The following is a 21,325-nucleotide window of genomic DNA, read 5'->3' on the forward strand; positions in this document are numbered from 1 at the left end:
TGGTCACTTCAAGAGAATTTTATGAAGTCCAATTTATCCCTTTTCTCTCTCTTTTTTTAAAATGTCTTTCTTTATTTTATTTTAGGCTGTGTTGGGTCTTCGTTGCTGTGCACAGGCTTTCTCTAGTTGTGGTGAGCGGGGGTTATTCTTCATTGTGGTGCACAGGCTTCTCATTGCGGTGGCTTCTCTTGCTGTGGAGCATGTGCTCTAGGCACTCATGCTTCAGTAGTTGTGGCACATGGGCTTCAGTAGTTGTGGCTCGTGGGCTCTAGATAACAGGCTAAGCAGTTGTGGTTCACGGACTCAGTTGCTTTGCGGCATGTGGGATCTTCCGGGACCAGGGCTCGAACCTGTGTCTCCTGCACTGGCAGGCAGATTCTCAACCACTGCGCCACCAGGGAAGCCCCTCTCCCCTTCTCTTTTAAGGGTATTCTTATGTGTGTCCTCTCTAAGGAATACCTCCAAATTGTAAAAGTTTACTCCTATGTTTTAGCCTTTGCATTTAGGTCTCTGATCCATTTCAAAATAATTTTGTATATGGTGTTAGATAGCAATTATCTTTTTCCTCATATGGATGTCGAGTTGTTCTAACACCAGGGCATTTTTGTCCATATTAAGTAATCACAAATGTGTAGCTCTATTTCTCAGCGCTCTATTCTGTTCTGTTGATCTGTTGTCCATCTTTTCACTAATAGCAAGCTGTCTTAATTACTGTAACTTTATAATAAGGTTTGAAATCAAGTAGCACAAGCTCTCCAGTCTGGTTCTTCTTCTTCAAAATTGCTTGACTATTGTCCTTTGAAATTCTAAACAAGCCTTAGAATCAATCATCAGTTTTTACAAAAATTCCTATTGAGGTTTTGATTGGCATGTGTTCACTTTACATATCAATTTGGGCAGAATGAGTATCTTCACGATGCGGAGTTTTTCAATCCATGGCTGTGTTATGTCTCTCATTTTATTTACATGTCCTTTAATTACTCTCAGTACTATGTTGCAGTTTTCCGTGTAGAATTTGTACGTTTTACATTTGATTTCATTTATTGCTATTTGTTTAATATTTCAACAATATTATAAATGGAATTTTAAAAATTAAATTTTCTTATTATTTGTCACCACGTTGTGGAAACACAACTGATTGACATTAATGTGGACTTTGTGTTTTGTAACCTTGTTAAACTCACATAGTAATTCTAATAGGTATTTTGTTTTGCATAGGCAATCGTGTTGTCTAGGAAACCTTTCCAAATTTTGTCTTATTTCTTGTTTGTTATTTACTTATTGTCTTATTACCACGGTTAAGACTACGAATATGATGTTGAATAGAAGCGGACACCTTCATCTTGCTCCCAGTCGTGGAAAGCATGCAATCTTTCATGATTAACAGTGGTGTCAGCTTTAGGTGTATGCTGATGTCCTTTGTCAGTTTGAAAATTTTCATTCTACCCATAGTTTTCTGAGTGTTGTTAATAAAGGAATTGTAAGTTTTGTCAAAAGTTGTTTCTGCATTTATTGAAATAATCATATCATCTTTCTCCTTTATCTTGTTAATGTGATGAATTACATCGGTTGACTTTGCCAAGTTGACTCGGTCTTAAATTCCCGAGATAAGCCCCATTTGTGCATGATCCGTCATCCTCTAATAAGCTGCTGGACACGATTCATTAACGTATTTGAAGATTCTTGTTTCCATATCATGAGATGCACAGTCCTGTAAAATGGTAATGTACCTATGACCAAGTGGAGTTCATCTCACTAATGCAAGGTTGGTTTGACATTTGAAAGTCAATTAATGTAACATACCATGTTAATAGAATTAAATTAAAAAATATGTTTATTCAATAGATACAGAAAAATAAGTTTCAAGGAAGTACAGCCCCCATCCATGATTAAAAGCTCATAGCAACCTAGGAAAAAAGGGCAATCTTCCAAACTTAAGGACATCTTCAAAACTTACAGCAGCACAATGCTTAGTGAAGACAGACTGACCTTCCCACCTCGGGTGACGGCAAGGATGCCTCCCTCACACTTCTGTTGCATCACACCAGAGACTCTGGCTAGTGCAAGAAAGGTAGACAATGAAGGAGACAGCAAGCAAGCTGGAAAGGTTGGAATAAAACTTTATTCACAAAAGACATAATCATTTATACAGAAAATTTTAAAAATCTACGGAAAGCTAATATAACCAATAGCCAAAGTTAGCAAGATTGCAGAACACCTGGTCAATATACAAAAATGACTTGTACTTCTATGTAAACAATGTCAAAATATGTCACACAAAGGCATTCCCAATGGCTTAAATAAATAAATAAAATGCTTAGTAATAACTTTAATAAATGTTGTTCAAAATTTCTACCCTAAAAACTATAAAACATTCCTGAGAAAATTTTTAAAGGCCTAAATAAAAGGAAAGGTTGAGTATATTTACGGATTGAATGAGTTAATATTTTTTAAGTGAGCGGTTTTCCACAACTTGATCTATGTTATCAATTAAATCCCAATCAAACCCCACGGGCCTTTTTGTAGAAATTGAGGAACTAATTCAAAATTTACGTGGTCATATAAAGGACTTAGAAGTTCCAAAACAATTTTATGAAAGAAAATTAAAGTTAAAGGACTTGCACTTTTAACTTTAAGACTTTCTGTAAAGAGATAAAAACAAAACAATATGGTATTGAGCTAAGGATAGACAGATCTCAATGGGACATTGTTGAGAAGCCAGAAATGCACCCACACTCAAATGGGCAACTGTATTTTTTGGCAAAAGTGACAAGATAATTCACTGGGTTAAGTATAGTCTTCAATAAGTGGCACTGAAACAACTATGTACTGGATGGGGAAAAAAATAATGTTGACTCTTCCTACACACCCCACACAAAATTACTCCAAAATGAATCATAATAGGTAAATGTAAGAGCTAAACTCATAACAACTGCAAACATTACATAGGAGAAAATCTTCATGACCTTGGATCAGGCATATATTTCTTTAAAAGGACACACAACACACACGCACATCCCACAAGGCAAAAAGAATAATTTTTGAAAATTGAACTTTATCAAAACGGGAAGTTTTGCTTGTTGAAAAACTCCATTAATAGAATAAAAAAAAAAAAAAGAAAATGCAAGCCACAGATTGGGAGAAAAAAAACCTATATCTGCAAAAGGACGTGTGACCAGAATATATAAAGAACTCTTATAATGCAGAAATGAGAAGAGAAACAATGCATTTTAAAAAGGACCACAAGAACTGTACAGCCACTTCAGAAAAACAGGTACTTGGACGGCCAACAAGCACATGCAAAGACGATCGACGCCATTAGTTATTCGGAAAATTCACATTCAACCATAATGAAATGCCACTTTGTTCTGAAACATACGTGTGGGATTTTACCTCAGGGAGGCGACTGAGTTTCAATATTGAGAGCCTAATGCCATCGAAGGAAGAATTTATTACTCACTTTTCACCTATCAGATCAGACAACATTCCGAGTTTCTTTAAACAGTCTATGCTGGCTGGGATGTGAAGAAACGTGCAGTCTCTTATACTGATATTTGGAGTACAAAACAGAAGAGAAATTTGGCAATTCCAGCTAAAACCACACATTCAGTCACCCTACGGCCCAGACATCCCATTTCTTAGGTTCCAGGCTGAAGCTGCACCTTCCCCAGCAAGAGCCTGTAAGAAAGCTACCGACCGCAGCACCATTGATAAAGAACACGCTTATAACCAGCACAAAGGCCCTTCACTAGGGGTCTGGTTGAATAACTATGATGCACCCTTGAAGGCAATACTATTCAGGCACTTTTGGGAAAAAAGGGAAAATTCTCTAGAAAGTAATTCGTAGTGATCTCCTTGAGTTATTGTTAAGGAAACATAGCAAGTTTGGGAAGGAGGTATGTAACCTGAGAAAGAAAGGGAGAGGGTTTATTGACTTATGGTCATGAACGTGTGCATGTATTTGCTTACATTTGCAAAAAGAAATGCTGGGAAGACTTGTAGAAGTTAATGAGGGCAGAGACGGACAGCAGGAGGGCAGGAGAGATGGAAAACGGGGGAGACAAAGGGGCCAAGACTGCTGAGCACACTTCCCGTGACAACCACGGAAGTCACTGAATTACAAAAATTCAGTCGAAAAGAGGAAAAGTCCTAAAATTAATTTAGGTAGGAAAAAAATAAATCTTTGTATAAAATTGATAACAGATAAAATACTATCTTCAAGCAATTTTGAATACTGTTTTGGGGATCCCAAGTGTGATATTTTCTATATGCAAAATAATTTACAAAGAAAAAAACACTGTACTGAGTTATTTATTGTTAGTAGTAATGTTGATATTTATGGTTTTGAAACTTTATGTATATTTCAAAATAAATCAATAAATATACAGTGGTGAAAGAAACAAGACTTTCAATACATGAGGAGAGATATAAAGAAATATTAACATTAAATGAGTTAAAATATATATGTGCTTATCTCAGATATAGTTTAGTATCTACCATAATTCACGATCTATATATACAATATATATTTTTTCTCAGACTAATGTAAAAATCTAGAAAAGTCAGAGATTTCAAAAGATAAATATAAAAACATGCTCTTCTTCTCATCCCATTATAGTATACACCCAATTCATCATATTTGTTTATAATTTTTTTAAATTCAAGTATAGTTGATTTACACTGTTGTGTTGGTTTCAGGTGTACAGCACAGTGATTCTATTGTATATACATATATATGTATTCTTTTTCAGATTCTTTTCCATTATAGTTATTATAAGGTATTGTATATAGTTCCCTGTGGTATGCAGTATGTCCTTGTTGTTTGTCTATTATACATATATAATAGATTTGTTAATCCTAAACTTCCAATTTATCCCTCCCCCGACCGTATATAACTTTTAAAAATCACCAAATATTTATAAAAGTCAAAAAATATAGAAGGCAGTTCCCGGCTTTGCATCTCCAGGAGGATGCTGCCTCTACTGTCCCCTTGTCACATGCCCTGCCTTCCTGTGCTCAGAGGAGTCATCATATATTGTGGGTCCCACATCTTCTCCAGCCCTCATGCCCTGAATGTCTCTGAAGACACACACAGTCAAGGTACTGACCCTTATCACCACAAGGTTCCTTCCTGTTCCCCTTTGTAAACACGCCCCCTCCCTCTTACTTCCTAACTCCCCCACTTTGTCTCTCCTACCTGGCAACCACCAAACTGTGCTCCATTTCTAAACTTTTGTAATTTCAAAATGTTCTCCTGGTGGAATCACATAGTGTATAACCGTTGGCATTGGCTTTTGTCCTTCAGCCTAATTCTCTGGAGATGCATGCGAGTTCTTGTGTGGACCAACAACTCACTCCTGCATACGGTTGAGCATTAGTTTGTTCCACCTACTGAAGGACATCTGGGCTGATTCCAGTTTCTGTCTATTATACATAAGGCTAATATGAACATCCGTGTACAGGGTTTGTGTGAACGTAAGTTTCTGTTTCTCTGGGAATGATGCCCAAGAATGCAATCTGTAGACTTCATGGTAGCTGCAAGTTTAGTTTTATAAGAAACTGTCAAACTAGTTTCCAGAGTGGATTTACCATGTTATATTCCCACCAGCACTGGATGAATGATCTTGTTTCTCTGCATTCTTACCAGACTTTGATGTTATCTCTAGTTTATTATTTTTTTTACTTTAGCCATTCTGATAGGTGCATATGTTTCACTGTGGTTTTAGTTTGCATTTCCTTGATGGCTAATGACGTTGAACATCCTTCATATGCTTATTTGCCATCTATATACCCTTTTTGGTGAAATTTCTTCTGACTAAATTTTAATTGGACTGTTTTTTATTGTTTTAGTTTACTCTTTTGCTTTGAGTATTCTTTATATATTCTAGATACTAGTCCTTTGTCGGATATATGGTTTGGCCAAAAAGTTTTTTCAGTTAGTGAATACATTATTGAATAAAATTCTTGGTGAAAATGAAAAATGTGTCTTTTATTTTTACTTAAAACCGAACAAACTTTTTGGCCAACCCAATATTTTCTGTCTGCAACTTACCTTTTCATTCTCTCAGAGAACAAAAGTTTTCAGTTGGATGAAGCCCAATGTATCAAATTTTCCTTTTATGGACTGTGCTTTTGGTGTTCAGTCTACAAATTCTTTGCCTTAAGTCTTGAAGACTTTCTCCTCTATTTTTCTAAAAGTTTCATAATTTGACAGTTAAGTCTGTGCTCCATGTTTAGTTAATTTTTGTATAAGATATGAGACTTGGGTTGGAGTGTGTGTGTGTGTGTGACTTATGGATGTCCAATTGCTCCGACACCATTTGTTGAAAAGACTAACTTTCCTTCATTTAATTGCTTTGCACCTTCGCCAAAATAAGTCAGGAATATTCGTCTGGGTTTGTTTTTGGATTGCCTTTTCTGTTCCAATGATGTAATGTCTTGATATCCGGTAAACTGATTCATCTCACTTTATTCTTCTTTGTCAAAATTGTTTTAGCTATCGTAAGGTTTGTGCCATTAAAAAGAAGTTTTACAGTAAGCTCGTCTGTATCTACAAAACCCTTGCTTGGAATCTAAGTAGTGCTTTAAACACTGTTCTCACTGAATTTTTCACTAAAAATATCATAAAAGTCCAGTTTGCTTCTGGTCAAGTTTCCTTTTTCCCAAATGTCTGTGTGCTGGGAACAGGTCATTTGAGATGCAAAAATAAAAATTCACGCTCACTTTCCTCAAGGAATGCAAGGTTTGGGGCTGACTGCTAACTCAGGAATTCATTTTAAAAACTAAGTGTTATTTTAAGTGTGCATTTCCATTGGGCCCTAAAATTTAACATCCCAAATCAACTGTGCTTCACACTGGAGAGCAGGGCTCCTGAGGCGTGATCGGATCTGCCTGGATTACGAGTGTCCATGACACTCAGGTGCAGAGGAATCTCCAAGGAGGGAAGCGGGGGTTAAAACGTAAGCAAGTCTCCCTGTGATCTTTTGGTTTCTTTCCCTCAACACCCTGCTGTACCTTTTAGAAGTAAAGGTGAATAACCAAGAGCTAGCCATCCACTCATTCTTTCATTCATTCAGTCAATACTTGTCTAGCTCCCACGATTGGCCAGGCCGGAAGTCAGGTCAGAGAACCGTCACACCAGGACACCAGCAGCAGCTCTGGCTGTGGCTGCCACGGAGCCCCAAGGCAGAGGGATGAAGGAGCACCGTGGGGAGGATGCTCTCAGGGGAAGCAACGTGTAGAGACTGATGTGGGAGGGGGTGTGGCTGCAGGAAGAAGGGTCAGCAGGCCGGGGGCCGAGCAGAGAGCAAGGGGGCAGCCAGCCCGACGGCTGCCTGCCAGTGGAAGTTAGCAGCAAGCGCCTTCCACCTGGTGGATGCAGGGGACCCTTTGGAACTGTGGGGATTCCCAGGAAGCAGCACCCTTTCCTAGCCTGGCTCTGAGCAGGCTGAGGAATAGAATGGAACGTGGAGGCCTCTGTAATCACCGCCGGGGCCAAGCTGCCGGCCTCTCTGCCTGAGCAAGGCCTCTCCGCAGATCTGTGTGGAAGATCCAATCCGTCTAGTTGAAATGGAGAGAATGAGAGCAGAGAGGATTGTTTCTAGAAGCAGCTTAAGTGCCAGAAAGGCACAGAGTTCTATTCTGGGAGTGAGGGGTGTGTGCGGGGTGAGGGCCTGCCGGGGCCTGGAGTCTCCCTACCCTGCCCCGGCCTCTCTTCTGCTTTCCTTTCTAGGCTACACTCTGCCCACCCCCTTGGCCATCCCCCCATCTTTCTGTCTTCCAGAGCCCTTCTCTCTACTCTTAACTTTAATTTTCTAAAATACCTTTACTGTGTGTAGAGAAAAGATGCAGAATTCCATCCAGGGCAAAGGCATCCCTCTCCCCATAGAGGCGTGCAGGTGGCCGGTGGCAGCAGCAACGCTGTCCTTCCCCTCCAGAGGCCTCTGTGACGGTGCCTCAGCCCTGAGCAGAGCAAGTGGCCATGGGGTGAGCCGCTAACCTGCAGGTCCCAGACGAGGGGCCCAGGGCCCTGTAGGGAGCACCCTGCCCAGGAAGCCTCTCTCTACCTGCCACGCTCTGGACGATGGCCCAAAGACACATAAGTGACAGTCTAAACTGCAAATCCAAGACTTTGTTTATCTTTATATTTTGAAGGGTGGGGGGATGAAGAGAGGAAGAAAGAGACAAAAATGCAAATTTTTGACAACGTGTTGTTTTTTTTTTTTTAAGAAAGCGCTCCTAAATGAGTTCACTATACTTCTGTGACTCTCTTTTTAAATGATAACACATACTTTTCTTTTAATTTTCAAAGTGTAAAATATTTCACATGGTAGGAACGTACAGAGTGATAGAATCCCACGTAACCATCATCCCAAGTTAATAATCTTTTGTGACATTTGCAGCAGATGTATTTTTCAGACATAAAACATGACTAACACAGTGGACTCCCCTCACCCCTCTTCCCAGGCACTCAGTGGGCCTGCAGCAGAGGGGAGACCTTCCTCCCCACAGCATGACTGCAGTCCCCACCCTCATGTGTAAATAGCACACATATTGCTGGTTTTTGTCAAATTCTGTCATCGGCATCAAGCTGTCTGTATCCTTTTTTAAAAAAAGTATTATTATTTTCCCCGCTCAACTCTATATTCTCAGGACTTATTCATGTTGATACCAGCAGAGCTATCTTACTCACTTTCATCCCTGGGAACATTCTGTTCCATGGAATATGCCGCAGACTCTGTATCCAGGCCTCTCCTGCCATTTAGGACATTTCCAGCCCTGTACTTTGCAAACAAAGCTGCAAGCGCGCTGTGCTGGGGCCTCCGTGCCCCTGCCTGGCATTTTTCTTGTGGTGGGACAATAGGCAAGGAATCCAGGGTGAGAGGGAGTGGGCATCTCCTGCTCTTTCAGATGTGGCCAAATACCTCCCTAATTCCTTTGGAGCCATTTCAACTAGCACGGCAGGGAGAGCGAGTGCCCTGTCTCTGCACACCCTGGGCCTTGTTTGGTGTCATCCAGCGGGCGTAAAGTGGCATCTTATACACCGTATGATTTCCCTGTCAAGAGTGAATGTGCGCCTCTGCTAACTAGGCTCTTAGGTCTCCTCTGTGTGGAGGGTCTGCCTGCATCCCTGACCCATTTCTCCATTGGGTGGCTTGCCTTCACCCGCTGATGTTGGGAACCCTTCCTGATTCTGCAGAGCAGTCTTTGCCATTTAGGTGGGCCGCAAATATCTTCTATCTTCAGCAATTTATTTTCTATCCAACTGAAGTTTTTACTTTTAATGCAATCAAACGTATCAAACTTTTCTTTCTGCCTTCCTTCCAGTATTAAAAAAAAAAAAATCCTCCCTTACCCCTGGCTCTGCAACCCAGCTGTGTCAGGGTGTGTGGGAGAGCTTGGGGAGGGCTGGTGCGTGCGCCTGACTACGTGCCGCCGAATCGTGGTCTGGGCGAGCCGTTTGGGCGCACAGACCGAGAGTTAGCAAAAGGATAAGAAGCGTGGCCCCAGACAAACGCCCTATACAGCCTCGCTTCTCTGACGAAACCAATTGTCAAAACACACCTCCTTCTCCTCCCATATTTTCTTGCGAGCGAGGATCCTACCTGCTCCGGCCGGTCGGAGCGACTCGCGCGGTCTCTGCAGCCCCCTGGGCGCGCTCACACCCGCACTTACGCCCCACGGTGCGCTCCGGAGTGTAGAACGGAGAATGCGAAGCGAGTGACGGAGTAGCTGCCAGAGGGACTGAGGGTGGGGTGGGGAGAGGTGGGGGATGGAGGTGAGCTAAGTTCTTCCAACGACTGTCTTGCAGAAACACTTAACAGAAAAGGGAAAAGAAAAAACTGACAACTCTTATCTCTTTCCACTTGCCCAGAGCAGCTCCCGCGGCGCGCGGACCTCCCCGGGCAGCGCGCGTGTGCGCGCACACGTGTGTGCGAGTCCACGCCGTGAACGTGGAGGGCTGAGGACTCTCGAACACTTCTCCTTCCAGACAGCCGCCGATTGCAGGACGAGGGCGCTCGGGTCTTCGCTGCTCCGGAAACGGGTCTGCAGTAACTCGGATCCCTCATCCCGTACCCGGCCCGCGACCCTCCCCCCACCCCTGCACCCGCCATCCAGTTCCCGCTCGGCGCTCCAGGCCCGGGACTCGGACGCCGGCGGGGACCTGGGCGCGGGGCCGCGCGCACGCCTCGCCACTAGGGTCTGCGGTTCCGGGCGGGCGGGGAGGAGGGATGAGCCGAGAGCCAGGGGAGCACGCAGGCCAAGCCTGCAGGATGCTGAGAAATGGCGAGGGAAGGATTCTCGGGGCGCAACGCAGGAGAAACTTCAGGAAGCGCGTCGGAGGCGGGGCATCTGTAGAGAGGATGGGCACTGTGCTGCCACTAAAGGAAACCGGGAGGGACACGTTAGCGGCCAGGAGACCTCGCAGTCGTTCGAGCTCCGGGGTCGAGCCGCTGGTGGGAGAGCCGGGTCGCCGACTGAGCCCAGAAAGTGCAGAAGAGAGCTCCCTGCGTCCTGGGGCCCCAGCCCGGGTCCCCACCCGCGGCGCTGCCCGCAGGGCCCAGGCTTTCGGGCCAGTTTGAAAACCCCGGGCCGCGTCCCAGCTCGGGGTTCCTGGACAGGAGCGGCGGGGACCCCTGGGCCTGGCGCGGGCTCGCCTACGACTTTGTTTTCCAGACACACGTGGCCACATCAGAAGAGAGTTTGAGAACCTCGGAAATCCAAAGTGTCCATAGAATGGTGAGCGGGCTCCACCCCGCTTGGAAGGCATTTACGTTTCATTTTGATTTAAATTTTGTACAATTTATAGCGACGTGTTTCGGTTTTCCAAAAAAGAAAAGAAAAACAAAGGAAAACGCAGAACTCTCGTGCTCTTTCTCCTTGTTTTTGCTGTCACTCGCTCCGCAGTCCCGCCAGGAAGTGCGGGCACAGGAGAACTCGGTTAGGAACACACTGGAAATGTGCCTTATACATTGAAACGACTTACATTTCACACATGACTTTACACTGGAAATGTGCCTTACACACTGAAACGACTTACATTTCACACGTGGCTTTATTCGGGGGAACAACGTAAAATGTGTCTCTTTAATCTTAACTGACCCCCCTCCAAATTTACACGTTCCACAATGCCACCTATTTTCCCACCAAACTCTTAAAAACTCCCCGGAAGACAGGGCAAAAGGCGGAAAGAGAGAAAGGTCGAGCGAGACTCAGGTTTTATTGAAATGCTCCAGGGTTATTGTCCTTCTTCCCCGAATCAAACCGACGTGGGAGGAGGCAGGTCGGGAAGCCCGCCGCCCGTCGGTGGCCGGGGACAGCGCCGGGGCCACCGCGATGGGGACGAGGCGGCAGCCGCGGGCCACAGCGCCCCCTCGCCGCCCGCGCGCACGACTTCGGGCCGCGTCGCCGCTCAGCCTGCCCGGCTCCCGGGAGCCCCAGGACGGAGGTGGAGGGCGCCTTGGCCTGCGCCGCCGCCGCTTTCCGGGGAGGACCCGGAGCCCAAGTCCGCGCGCGTTTCTGCCGTTTCCCAGAGCTTGGCCTCCAGGAAACCACAGCTCCTTGAAACGTGCCTGTCCACGCCGACTTGTTCCAAAGGCATCGGCCACTGTTGGGACAAGAAACAGTAATGTGACAGTGTTAACAACCACCACACCCGCTTGTTTTCTGAATGCACATCTGGGGCAAAGGGGCGGGGGGATCCACCGTAAACCTGAAAGCTCACTGCCCAGGTTAATGGTTCCGTGTGAGCGCGCTTTCCGGGCACTTACCCGGTTGGCCCTGCGTGCCGGCCCTTCTCTTTAAATCCAGCTTGGAGGGCAACTGAAAGCAACAGAAGCCAAGTGTACGTCCGGACCGAGACGCTCCACAGGCCTGAACGCCCTCCACGACCGTGAGCGAAGCATCTAGGTCCCTGCTCTCGGAGAGAGGAGGCCTGGCGGCCCGGGGCGCAGCCGAGCGCTCCCCGCGGTGACCCGAGACTCAGTTCCCGCGAATCCAGGCCACAGTCGCAGGCGGCCGCGCTCCCAGCCACCGCGTCGAGCCTCGACACATGCAGCCTGTTCTTTCGATTGAGTTTTTTAAAAGAAGACCCAGCCAACTTTAATCTACGAAAAGGGAAAGTGATTTTAAAAAATCGGAGAGCTTTAAAGCGAAACGGAGTTTATATATCCCAATAACAATGCTGAGCGTAAGTTTTAATGTCTCTGCGTAGGCATTTTAATTTGCTACAGTCACTACTAATAAAAACGGCATGTAGGGCGATTCGACTGTTTAATAGTGCAAGGTAGACGGTTTTTATTAGTAGCAGGCAGCAGTACGGAAAATTCAGATTTCAGTGGAGGAGTATAATTGCTGGGGGATAAAATACACTCAGAGAAGAGACTGTCTTCAGAATCAGCAGCGCCGAGCTAAAGGCAGAGGGAAGTACCAGGCAGCCCTTTCTGGAGATGCACCCTGGGCGAGTCGAGACCCTCCAAAGCCACGTGCACATGTCTGGTTATACACTTAATTGATGTCAAAATCGAGTGTATCGGAGCTTATGCTCCTGTTCCAAACTGGGGATGTTTTTGTAATAATTCGCTGTTTTCTTTTCTGCCCCTGGCAGAGATCAGGCCCAGGAGAGAGATCGAGGGAGGGCGAGGGAGGGCGAGGGGGGGGGCAGGCCCAAATGCTAATGAGACAACAGCAGGCGCTGGTCTTTGGAAATGGAAATACTCAGGCCAGTCTTCCTTGGAGATAAACATTAGACCTGATTTTTTCACTTCAACTATGTAATTGGAAGCGAACCGAAGGCCTGTAACCTGATCTGCTGCTGTTTTCGTTGGTCATCCAACGTGTGTCTGTCTCATTTATGGCCTCTTCCCGGCCGAATACCCTCCCAGGAAGACCACAAATGCCGTGGGTCCTGTCAAAGGCATGCGCCACAGGGCTGCTGGGGCCTCTGGCTCTCTCTCCTTCTCTTTCCTTTTTAACGCTAGGATAATTGATTTAAAATATCTGCCCTGAACTGAATTAGGACGTCCTGCTTGGGGTCACAGCATTGTTGAAACTCCCCTGCTGGGTGCTCACAGCGGCCCAGAGTGTGTGGGAAGTAGTGGGGGAGGGGCGGGGCGGAGGAGGGTGTGTTTGGGGGGGAGGTGGCGAGTGAGGTGTAGCGGGAGCGGGCTGGAGTTTGTAGGCAGCGTGGGGGAACAGTAGGGAGCGAGTGGCTTGGGGGCTCGGGCGAGCGGCGGCTGGTTAAAGGGCCTGGACCGCACCTGCCGGGAGCCACGCACCCGCAGGCCAAGGAGGGTGGGTTCTGCTCAAGCCCGGCACTGCCGTTTACATCTGCTTCCCTTGGACCTAGGGAAAGACAGACGCACCCTGACTGCCTCGAAGGTTCCGCAGGCGATCAGGCCGCAGACTGGGGCCTCATGGTCCCCGCGCTGCAGCCGCAGCCAGCAGAGCGGCCGCAGGACGCGCGCGCGGCGCCCGCGCGACCGCGACCCGAACGCGATAACTCTGGCCACTCTGAGAGCTGCCCAACCAACAGGGGGCTGCGGGAAGGGGGGGTCTGCGGGCCGGAGCTCCCACCTACCGCGTTCTCCCCCTACAGGTCACCCACCCGAGACGGCCGCCGAGGAAGTGGCACCTGTTGTGTGGGCCACCCCGCCGTATCCGCACACACCCGACCCCCCGTGGACCTCCTGAGAGCCACCGGTGACCTCCCCCCACCTCCCCCCGTCCCCCAGCCCAGTCGCCAGACGCCCGCTTCCGCTGGCCCGGCCCCCAGAGAAGGTATGGGGAGAAGGGTGTTTTCGAGGGACTGGGGGTCCCAGGGCCCTTTCCCTAGCATCTCGCCGCTGGGCCCTGCGAAGCTCCTCCCGAGTCGCCTGTTACCTGAGCTACCTGTGCCGCCGACTGCGCCGCCCGTGCCACCAGCCTGTCGTTTCCTCGTCCCTTCCCGAGTGACAGCGAGGCTTCACGTCGTGCCAGAGGCGGTCTGTCCAGTGACAATCATTCCCCAGAGTGTTTTACAACACACATCCGAAAGAGGAGTCAACTTATTAAAACAAAATAAAATAAAACTCTTTGGAGGGGGTGGCGTCTTCCCGGACGAAGCACTGGAGGCGTGGGCTAAAACGCTTCCTAGAGCAGAAAGTCCTAACACCCCGGGACCGGCTTGCCACTACGTACTTCGGGGCAGAAAGCTCACCTCAGGGCCCTCCTGGCAGTTCGCAACGAAAGTGCCCCGGATCCGGGTCCCGCGGGGACACGCTGGGCGGCGCGGGTCCGGAGACCACACGCGAGGCCACGCGGGGAGCTTCGCACCGCGCGGCAGGCAGGGTGGACGCAGGAAGGTGGAAGTCAGCGCCACGCACGGCACCCCCAGGAGGACCCGGGCCTCGGGTGCCACACTCCCGCCCCATCACCCGCGGCTCTCGGCCCTGGCACTAGGGTCCTGCGCTCAGCCACCCGGGCGGAGAGGGGGCACGGGCCGTTCGTCCCCCCAAGTGGCAGCCCGGCGGCCTCTGCCGGGTTCTCGCGGGCCGAGCTGGGGGCGGGGCAAGGGAAGGGGGCCAGCGCGGCTGGGTCTGGGGGGCTGGCCGAGGAAGGTGGGAGGGCGGGTGCCGGGAGTCCGCGCGAGTGGGAGGGGGTGCGCACTGCTCGGCCCCGCCAGGCTGCGGGGCCGCGAGCCGCGGGCTGGGTCTGCGCGAGAGGCGACTGCGCCACAAAAGCCTGCGCGTCGCTATCGCCTCCTCCTCCCTCCTTCCTCCCTCCCGCCGCCCGCTCCTCCGCCCCCCTCCCCGGCCCGTCTCCGCCCCTCCCCCGGCCGCGGCCTGGCGGCTCGAGCCGGCAAAGCGGGCGGGGCAGGGGAGGGGGCGGGCGCCCGAATATGCAGATGAGCTCGTGACGGACAGCTCTGCGTTCCAATGTCCCTCGGAAACTCGAGCGCTCCTTCCTCAACTCCTCACTCCCGAGTCCAGACTCCCCCAAACCCCGACCGCCGGCCTGGCGCGCGGCTGCGCCCACCGGCTCCGCGCTGCCGCTGCCGAGGCCGCCGCCGCCGCCGCCCAGCCGCTCCCCCGGCCCGCGGGCCGCCCGGGCTAGTGAGCAGGCCGGCCTGCCTCGGCCGGCGGTCCCCGCGCCCGCCGCCGCCGCGCCGCGCCCCGGCCGGGCGTGGATGGAGGGCGCCGCGCGCCCTGCCCGCTGTTCGGCGTGACGCGGGCCCGGCGCCCCGCGCCCACCATGTCCTACCCGCAGGGCTACCTGTACCAGGCGCCCGGCTCGCTGGCGCTATACTCGTGCCCGGCGTACGGCGCGTCGGCACTGGCGGCGCCGCGCAGCGAGGAGCTGGCTCGCTCGGCGTCGGGCTCGGCGTTCAGCCCTTACCCGGGCTCCGCGGCCTTCACCGCGCAGGCGGCCACGGGCTTCGGCAGCCCGCTGCAGTACTCGGCCGACGCTGCCGCCGCTGCCGCCGGCTTCCCATCCTACATGGTAACGGCGCGCGGGCGGGCGGGCGGGCTGGACGCGGGACGCCGGGGCGCTGGCGGAGCGGGGCCGGGGATCCGCGAGCTGGGCCGCGGGGAACGTGCCGTGGGAGGTGGCTCCGCAGTCGCCGACTGGGGTCGCCGCGCTGCTGGCGGGACGAGAGGCCAGGACAAGAGGCAGGGCGGTCGGCCGGCGACGTCCTGAGCGCGGGCCGAGACTCGCGCTCCACGCCCTTCCACTCGGCTGCAGGGGTCATTTTCCCAAAGAGCCTGTGAAGTGCGACTCCGCTGGGGTCGGGATGGGATCTGTCCTGGGTGGTCCTTCCTTCAGGCGCCGAAGCTCGGCCAGCAGTCCGGAGCGGGCCGGGGCTCGCTTCTCTCGGCGCGGGGCGCGAGGGTCGGCGCCACTGGGGCCTCCGGGGCGATTACCGAGTGTTTAGCATCTACTTGTAGGGGCTTGGGGTCACTGAGTTGGGGAAGGGAGGGAGCATCGGCAGAGGCTCTGGGGCCCGGCCCGGCCGCCAAGATCTCAGCCTTAATCTGTCCCACAGGCCATGCTTCGGAAAAACGTGTCGGCCGGCGTTTGGCCAGCTAAGTGCCGCCTCGGTCCCCTGCGCACCGAGAGCAGCTCCTGCTTCCCCGACCCGGGGTCGGCCCGCGCTCCTCGGGGTCTGCAGCTGGGCCCGGCCGGGTGTGGCAAAACGCATTTTAGTTGATGGAGGCCATAACGGGGGCTTGTGGCCACCTCCCGCGCTCGGCGGAATTCCAGGGCAGCATTGGAGTTGCTGGGGCCTCGGCGAAGGCTGTAAAAGTCTCGAATTTAAACGTTAAAGGCTGAATTAACATGCTAATTAGCACATATTTGAAGAATTCGAAACGGTGACTGGCTTCTGAGTTGCAAATTGGATTTGCCGAGCTTTAGGGCGGTGAATAGCGGAGCGGGGGCTCTGGGGTAGTTTTTTAACCATATAAGGGCGGGGGAGGGGGAGTAGGGGAGGCAGCCGCACTTAACATCCAGAGAAATTTAGATATCAGGAAACTACCTGTGGGCCTGTGTGTGCGTTCGTATTTGTGTACGTCTGTACTGGCGGCACAGGGGCATTTGGGGGAAGATGCGTCGTTTTAGGAAAGTGAAATAGTTGGAAATTTTGATAATAAAACCGTATCGCTCTTCTTGATCAACAGCTGGCCTTAAATTACCCGCTGAGTCCTTTTACTCTGTTGCCGCGGGAAGCGCAGCTCTAGCGCCGGAGGCATCGTGGGAAAGGCGGCCACGGGCGGGCGGAGGGGTCGCCTTGGCGCTGACGCCTGGCAGGTCCCCAAGCGACCCGCTCACCAGGCTCTTGTCGGTTGCAGGGTGCGCCCTACGACGCACACACGACCGGGATGACGGGCGCCATCAGCTACCACCCTTATGGAAGCGCGGCCTACCCGTACCAGCTCAATGACCCGGCCTACCGCAAGAACGCCACGCGGGATGCCACGGCCACGCTCAAGGCCTGGCTCAACGAGCACCGCAAGAACCCCTACCCCACCAAGGGCGAGAAGATCATGCTGGCCATCATCACCAAGATGACCCTCACGCAGGTCTCCACCTGGTTCGCCAACGCGCGCCGGCGCCTCAAGAAGGAGAACAAGATGACGTGGGCCCCCAGGAACAAAAGCGAGGACGAGGACGAGGACGAGGGCGATTCGGCAAGGAGCAAGGAGGAGAGTCCGGACAAGGTGCAGGAGGGCACCGAGACTTCGGCGGAGGACGAAGGTGAGAGGGGCCGAGGCGGGCGCAGGGTCGCGGGGGCTTTCTTCCCAGGCGGGGCGCCAAGGTGAGGTCAGGGAGGATGAGGTCGGGCGGGGGGGCGGGTGCTGCCCGCCCGACGCTCCACGTTCGGGCCTGGAGTCTCGGCCGCCTGGCAGCTCCGGGGCCGAGCAACTCCTCCTCGGTGAGCGCGTCCTGGGAGGTCGCGCTCCCTGGAGGACGCGGCTCGGGTTGGGTCGAAGTGAGGGAGCAGGTGGGGCAGAGAGCCCCCGGGTGCCACAGACCGTGCCCGCGCCCCTGCAGGGATCAGCCTGCACGTCGACTCGCTCACGGATCATTCGTGCTCCGCCGAGTCGGACGGAGAGAAGCTGCCGTGCCGGGCCGAGGACCCCCTGTGCGAGTCGGGCTCGGAGTGCAAGGAGAAGTACGACGACCTGGAGGACGAGGAGGACGACGACGAGGAGGGCGAGCGGGACCTGGCGCCGCCCAAGCCCGTGACCTCGTCGCCGCTCACCGGCGTGGAGGCGCCGCTGCTGAGCCCCCCATCCGAGGCCGCGCCCCGCGGGGGCGGCGGCGGCGGCGGCGGCAAGACGCCCCTGGGCAGCCGGACGTCGCCGGGCGCGCCGCCGCCCGCCAGCAAGCCCAAGCTGTGGTCTCTGGCCGAGATCGCCACGTCGGACCTCAAGCAGCCGAGCCTGGGCCCGGCCTGCGCGCCGCCGGGGCTGCCAGCGGCCGCCGCGCCCGCCTCGTCAGGGGCGCCGCCGGGCGGCTCGCCCTACCCCGCGTCGCCGCTGCTCGGCCGCCACCTCTACTACACGTCGCCCTTCTACGGCAACTACACAAACTACGGGAACTTGAACGCGGCTCTGCAGGGCCAGGGTCTCCTGCGGTACAACTCGGCGGCCGCGGCCCCCGGAGAGGCGCTGCACGCGGCGCCCAAGGCTGCCAGCGACGCGGGCAAGGCGGGCGCGCACCCGCTGGAGCCCCACTACCGGCCCCCCGGCGGCGGCTACGAGCCCAAGAAAGGTAGGCGGCCTGCGGCCCGTGGGGCCCTGGGGGAGGGGGCGCCGGCGGGTCCCCGGTTGGTGAGCACCCTTGAGGAGCCGGGGAAGGGGCCGGGGGACCTGTAGGTCTGGCCGGGGAAGCTTTGTCGCTTACAGGAGAACAGGAAGAAGACAGGGCGTCTTTGGACGGTGGTTCTTGGACTGCAAGTTAGAAGTGAAGGGGTGGTGAGGGCAGAAAGGGGGCGGAGGGCCAGGCGATCCTGCCACGCAACGGGACTTGCCCCCTTATAGCTGACTTTTCATTTGATTTATCATTATTACCCTTACTAGTATTCTCGTGACTGTTTTCGTTTGGGCAAACACAGATTGCCCAACATGCAGCTGACAGCTTTCCCCCTGCTGACTGAGCCTAAGCTTTCTGTCTTTTCTGTCCCTTTATAGAGTCTCAGCTGAATCTCCTCTTCTGCCTTTGGCTGGAAGGAAACAAAACGTTCTAGTTCTTCCCAGAGGCCTTAGTTTTTAAATCTTCAAAATAGAAAACGAGAGCCTATTTTCTTTCTCTCCTTTTCTTTATATTGTCTCTGTTGCTCATGATGCAGGCTTGAGCTGATAAGACCTGTAAAAGGAGTCAAGGGGGAGAGAAAATGAGGACGCGGAAACATGACCGAAGTCTGTCTCAGGCAGTGGTGGTGGAGACAGCGGGCTGCCCCAGACTGCTCGCTGGGCGCAGGGGGCAAGGGCATGGCGAGCGTGGGTGTGCAGGCTGGTGGCTGTGCTGCTGTCTGGGAGACTGATGGCTCTGGGGGTGGGTTCTGACTAACTGCCCCCTCCCCTGACAGATGCCAGTGAGGGCTGCACCGTGGTTGGTGGAGGCCTCCAGCCCTACCTATAGAAGGGCCGCACACAGCAATGCAAGTAAGTGGGCCCTGGGGTTCCCCCTTACCCCTTGGGGAGCCTCCCCGAACCAGTTGCCCTGTAAACTTGCTTAGTGTATATTTCTTGCTTTTTGGCGCGGGGTATGAGGACAGAGCACTGCAATCTTCCCCCTTTTTTTGTTTTGTTTTGTTTTCCCCTTTAAGTGGGAGGGGATCCATGCTCTTTCAGAGAGTCCTTCTTTTTCTGCTCAAGTTCTGCTTTCCAGAATCACTCCTTTAACTGGAATGTATTTATTGCTGTTGTTTTCTCTTTGGAAAAAATAGATTCTTAAAATCTGGGTATTTGTATGCAATTTGGAACTTTGTTTTTTAACTATGCTAGACCCTTAATAGACACTTGCTTTGATGAGCGAGTGCCCCTGAAACTTGGGGTATCAAACGCCTTCATAGATGATCTTCGCAGAGTCAGACTGGAGAGACATAGAAGGACTAGTCTAGCTTTTATCAGGCTTGTCCCTATGTCCAGATGGACTAGGTAGGGCCGTGCAGTTCACCTGGCTGACAGCGGCAACTCAGAAAATACCCACTTTACAAGTAGGCACAATTACTAATCACAGATTTTGGAGATGGGAAAGAGGCAAGACCATTTCAGATGGACTCCTTTTTAGAATATGGTGATGTTGGCATGGGACTGAAGGATTTGGGATGATTTGGTCTTTTCCTTGGTCCACAGGTAGGTGTCACAATTGCTTTGGAAAAAAAAGTCAGCAGGCCATTCTCTCTTCCCAAGTTCATAAATATACAGATGTATTAAAAAAAATGATCTCTAAATCCGGACCACATCTTGTGCCACTGTAAACGAGGAGGATCCACAGGGCACTGCCAACCCGCAGACTCTATCGGAACAGACTTTTGTTGGACATATGTGAATTTGTTGGCATAGTATAGCTTCCCCAATGTATGTGTGACTTTTGAAAACAATCTTTTTTCTCAGGATATCTTGAATTGATCACTTCATTGCCACGGTATATATTCTATAGGTGTGATAGGATTTACTGTAAAGTTTATTTGTAAAAGATGTACACAGTAGAAATAAAACGTGATTATAGAACTTGAGTACTTAAGAAGTGGAAACAAATTTGATATTTATTTTTATAATGATATAAAGCTTCTAGTAATTTATGCAAGTTGTATTGCAATGGAATCTAAACCTTTTGTAAATAAATTCTGCCTGGTTTTTATTTGAACATTGCTGGTTATATAATCTTTGTTGGTTGTTTAACAAGAATTCTTTACTAATTTATATCTTAAATTGTAAATAAAAGCAAACTAGTCTACAACAATGTGGTGTCTGGGGCTCATTTGTCCTGGAAGAGTGATTTGGGTAGGGAGTCCTGGTGACAGTAGCCCCTCTGCCCAGGTGATCTGACCTCAGGCTTTTTAAAGAAAATGTGTAAAATAATCTCTCCCTTCTCCCGCTCCTACAAAAAGGCAGATGGAAGAGACGTACACAGTAGGGAGATATGTATGGTTTTAGGTTATTTATGTACACATGCATTGCAAGAAAATTCAGATTTTGTGTTCTGAATATGAAAATGGCTTGTTAGTATACATTTTAAGAGCCTGGCAAGATAAAACGATCTGATATGCCGATGCGTTCGGATCCATTTTATATTTATTTCTGGTATAGGCTTATTGAACCTTCTCAGTAACTAGAGAATTGCGATAACATGGATAATAGTTACATCCTCACCATAAATTATTGAGGGAAATAATTGTTTATCGTAACCTTGAATTATCCACATTGGCGTAGAATATTCAGATTTACCGGATGGCTTCTTAACTCTCCTTTTCATATAACTCACATTAAACACACGGCGAAAATCTGGGAGGAGCGATTTATTTTCCTTACAGTGACTCTTACCCTTACCCTGGGGGGAAAGGAAAGTTTAAAGGACCTTAGCCTATTGCCTCGTTATTGTGTTACTATCTAATGATGGGACAAGTCTAGTCAGGGAACATATTCCCTTTGATTAGTATCATAAAAGCAGCAAAACTGTCACTTTAATTTTCAGCAAAATTATATGGATATCCATATAATATAATTTCAGAAAAGGAATGAACAATCATTTATTTCCTCTCCAAAGATGAATTGAGTGAATATAACTTACGGTTATAAAACAAGAATAATAGCTTCTTAGATTGCCCTTTAATCAA

At 50.7% G+C, this 21,325-nt stretch overlaps 1 protein-coding gene across 1 annotated transcript; it reads left to right on the forward strand.

Moving 5' to 3' along the window:
• Positions 1–15,079: 15,079 nt before the first annotated feature.
• Positions 15,080–20,440, forward strand: IRX2 (iroquois homeobox 2). The gene is made up of 5 exons (XM_082835846.1): positions 15,080–15,480; positions 16,830–17,235; positions 17,533–18,255; positions 19,073–19,148; positions 19,842–20,440. The coding sequence occupies exons 1-4, from the start codon at positions 15,232–15,234 to the stop codon at positions 19,123–19,125; spliced, it is 1,431 nt and encodes a 476-aa protein (XP_082691972.1). The 5' UTR covers positions 15,080–15,231; the 3' UTR covers positions 19,126–19,148; positions 19,842–20,440.
• Positions 20,441–21,325: the final 885 nt, after the last annotated feature.

The sequence above is a fragment of the Leucopleurus acutus genome (assembly GCF_964270905.1).
Source record: "Leucopleurus acutus genome assembly, chromosome: 3".
Lineage (NCBI taxonomy): Eukaryota > Metazoa > Chordata > Mammalia > Artiodactyla > Delphinidae > Leucopleurus > Leucopleurus acutus.

Excerpts from the sequence above, each read along its gene's own strand:
- IRX2 (XM_082835846.1), top strand. The coding sequence starts at position 15,232 with ATGTCCTACCCGCAGGGCTACCTGTACCAGGCGCCCGGCTCGCTGGCG. Across the intron at positions 15,481-16,829 it reads CCGGCTTCCCATCCTACATG|GGTGCGCCCTACGACGCACA; the intron begins GTAACGGCGCGC and ends TGTCGGTTGCAG. Across the intron at positions 17,236-17,532 it reads GACTTCGGCGGAGGACGAAG|GGATCAGCCTGCACGTCGAC; the intron begins GTGAGAGGGGCC and ends GCGCCCCTGCAG.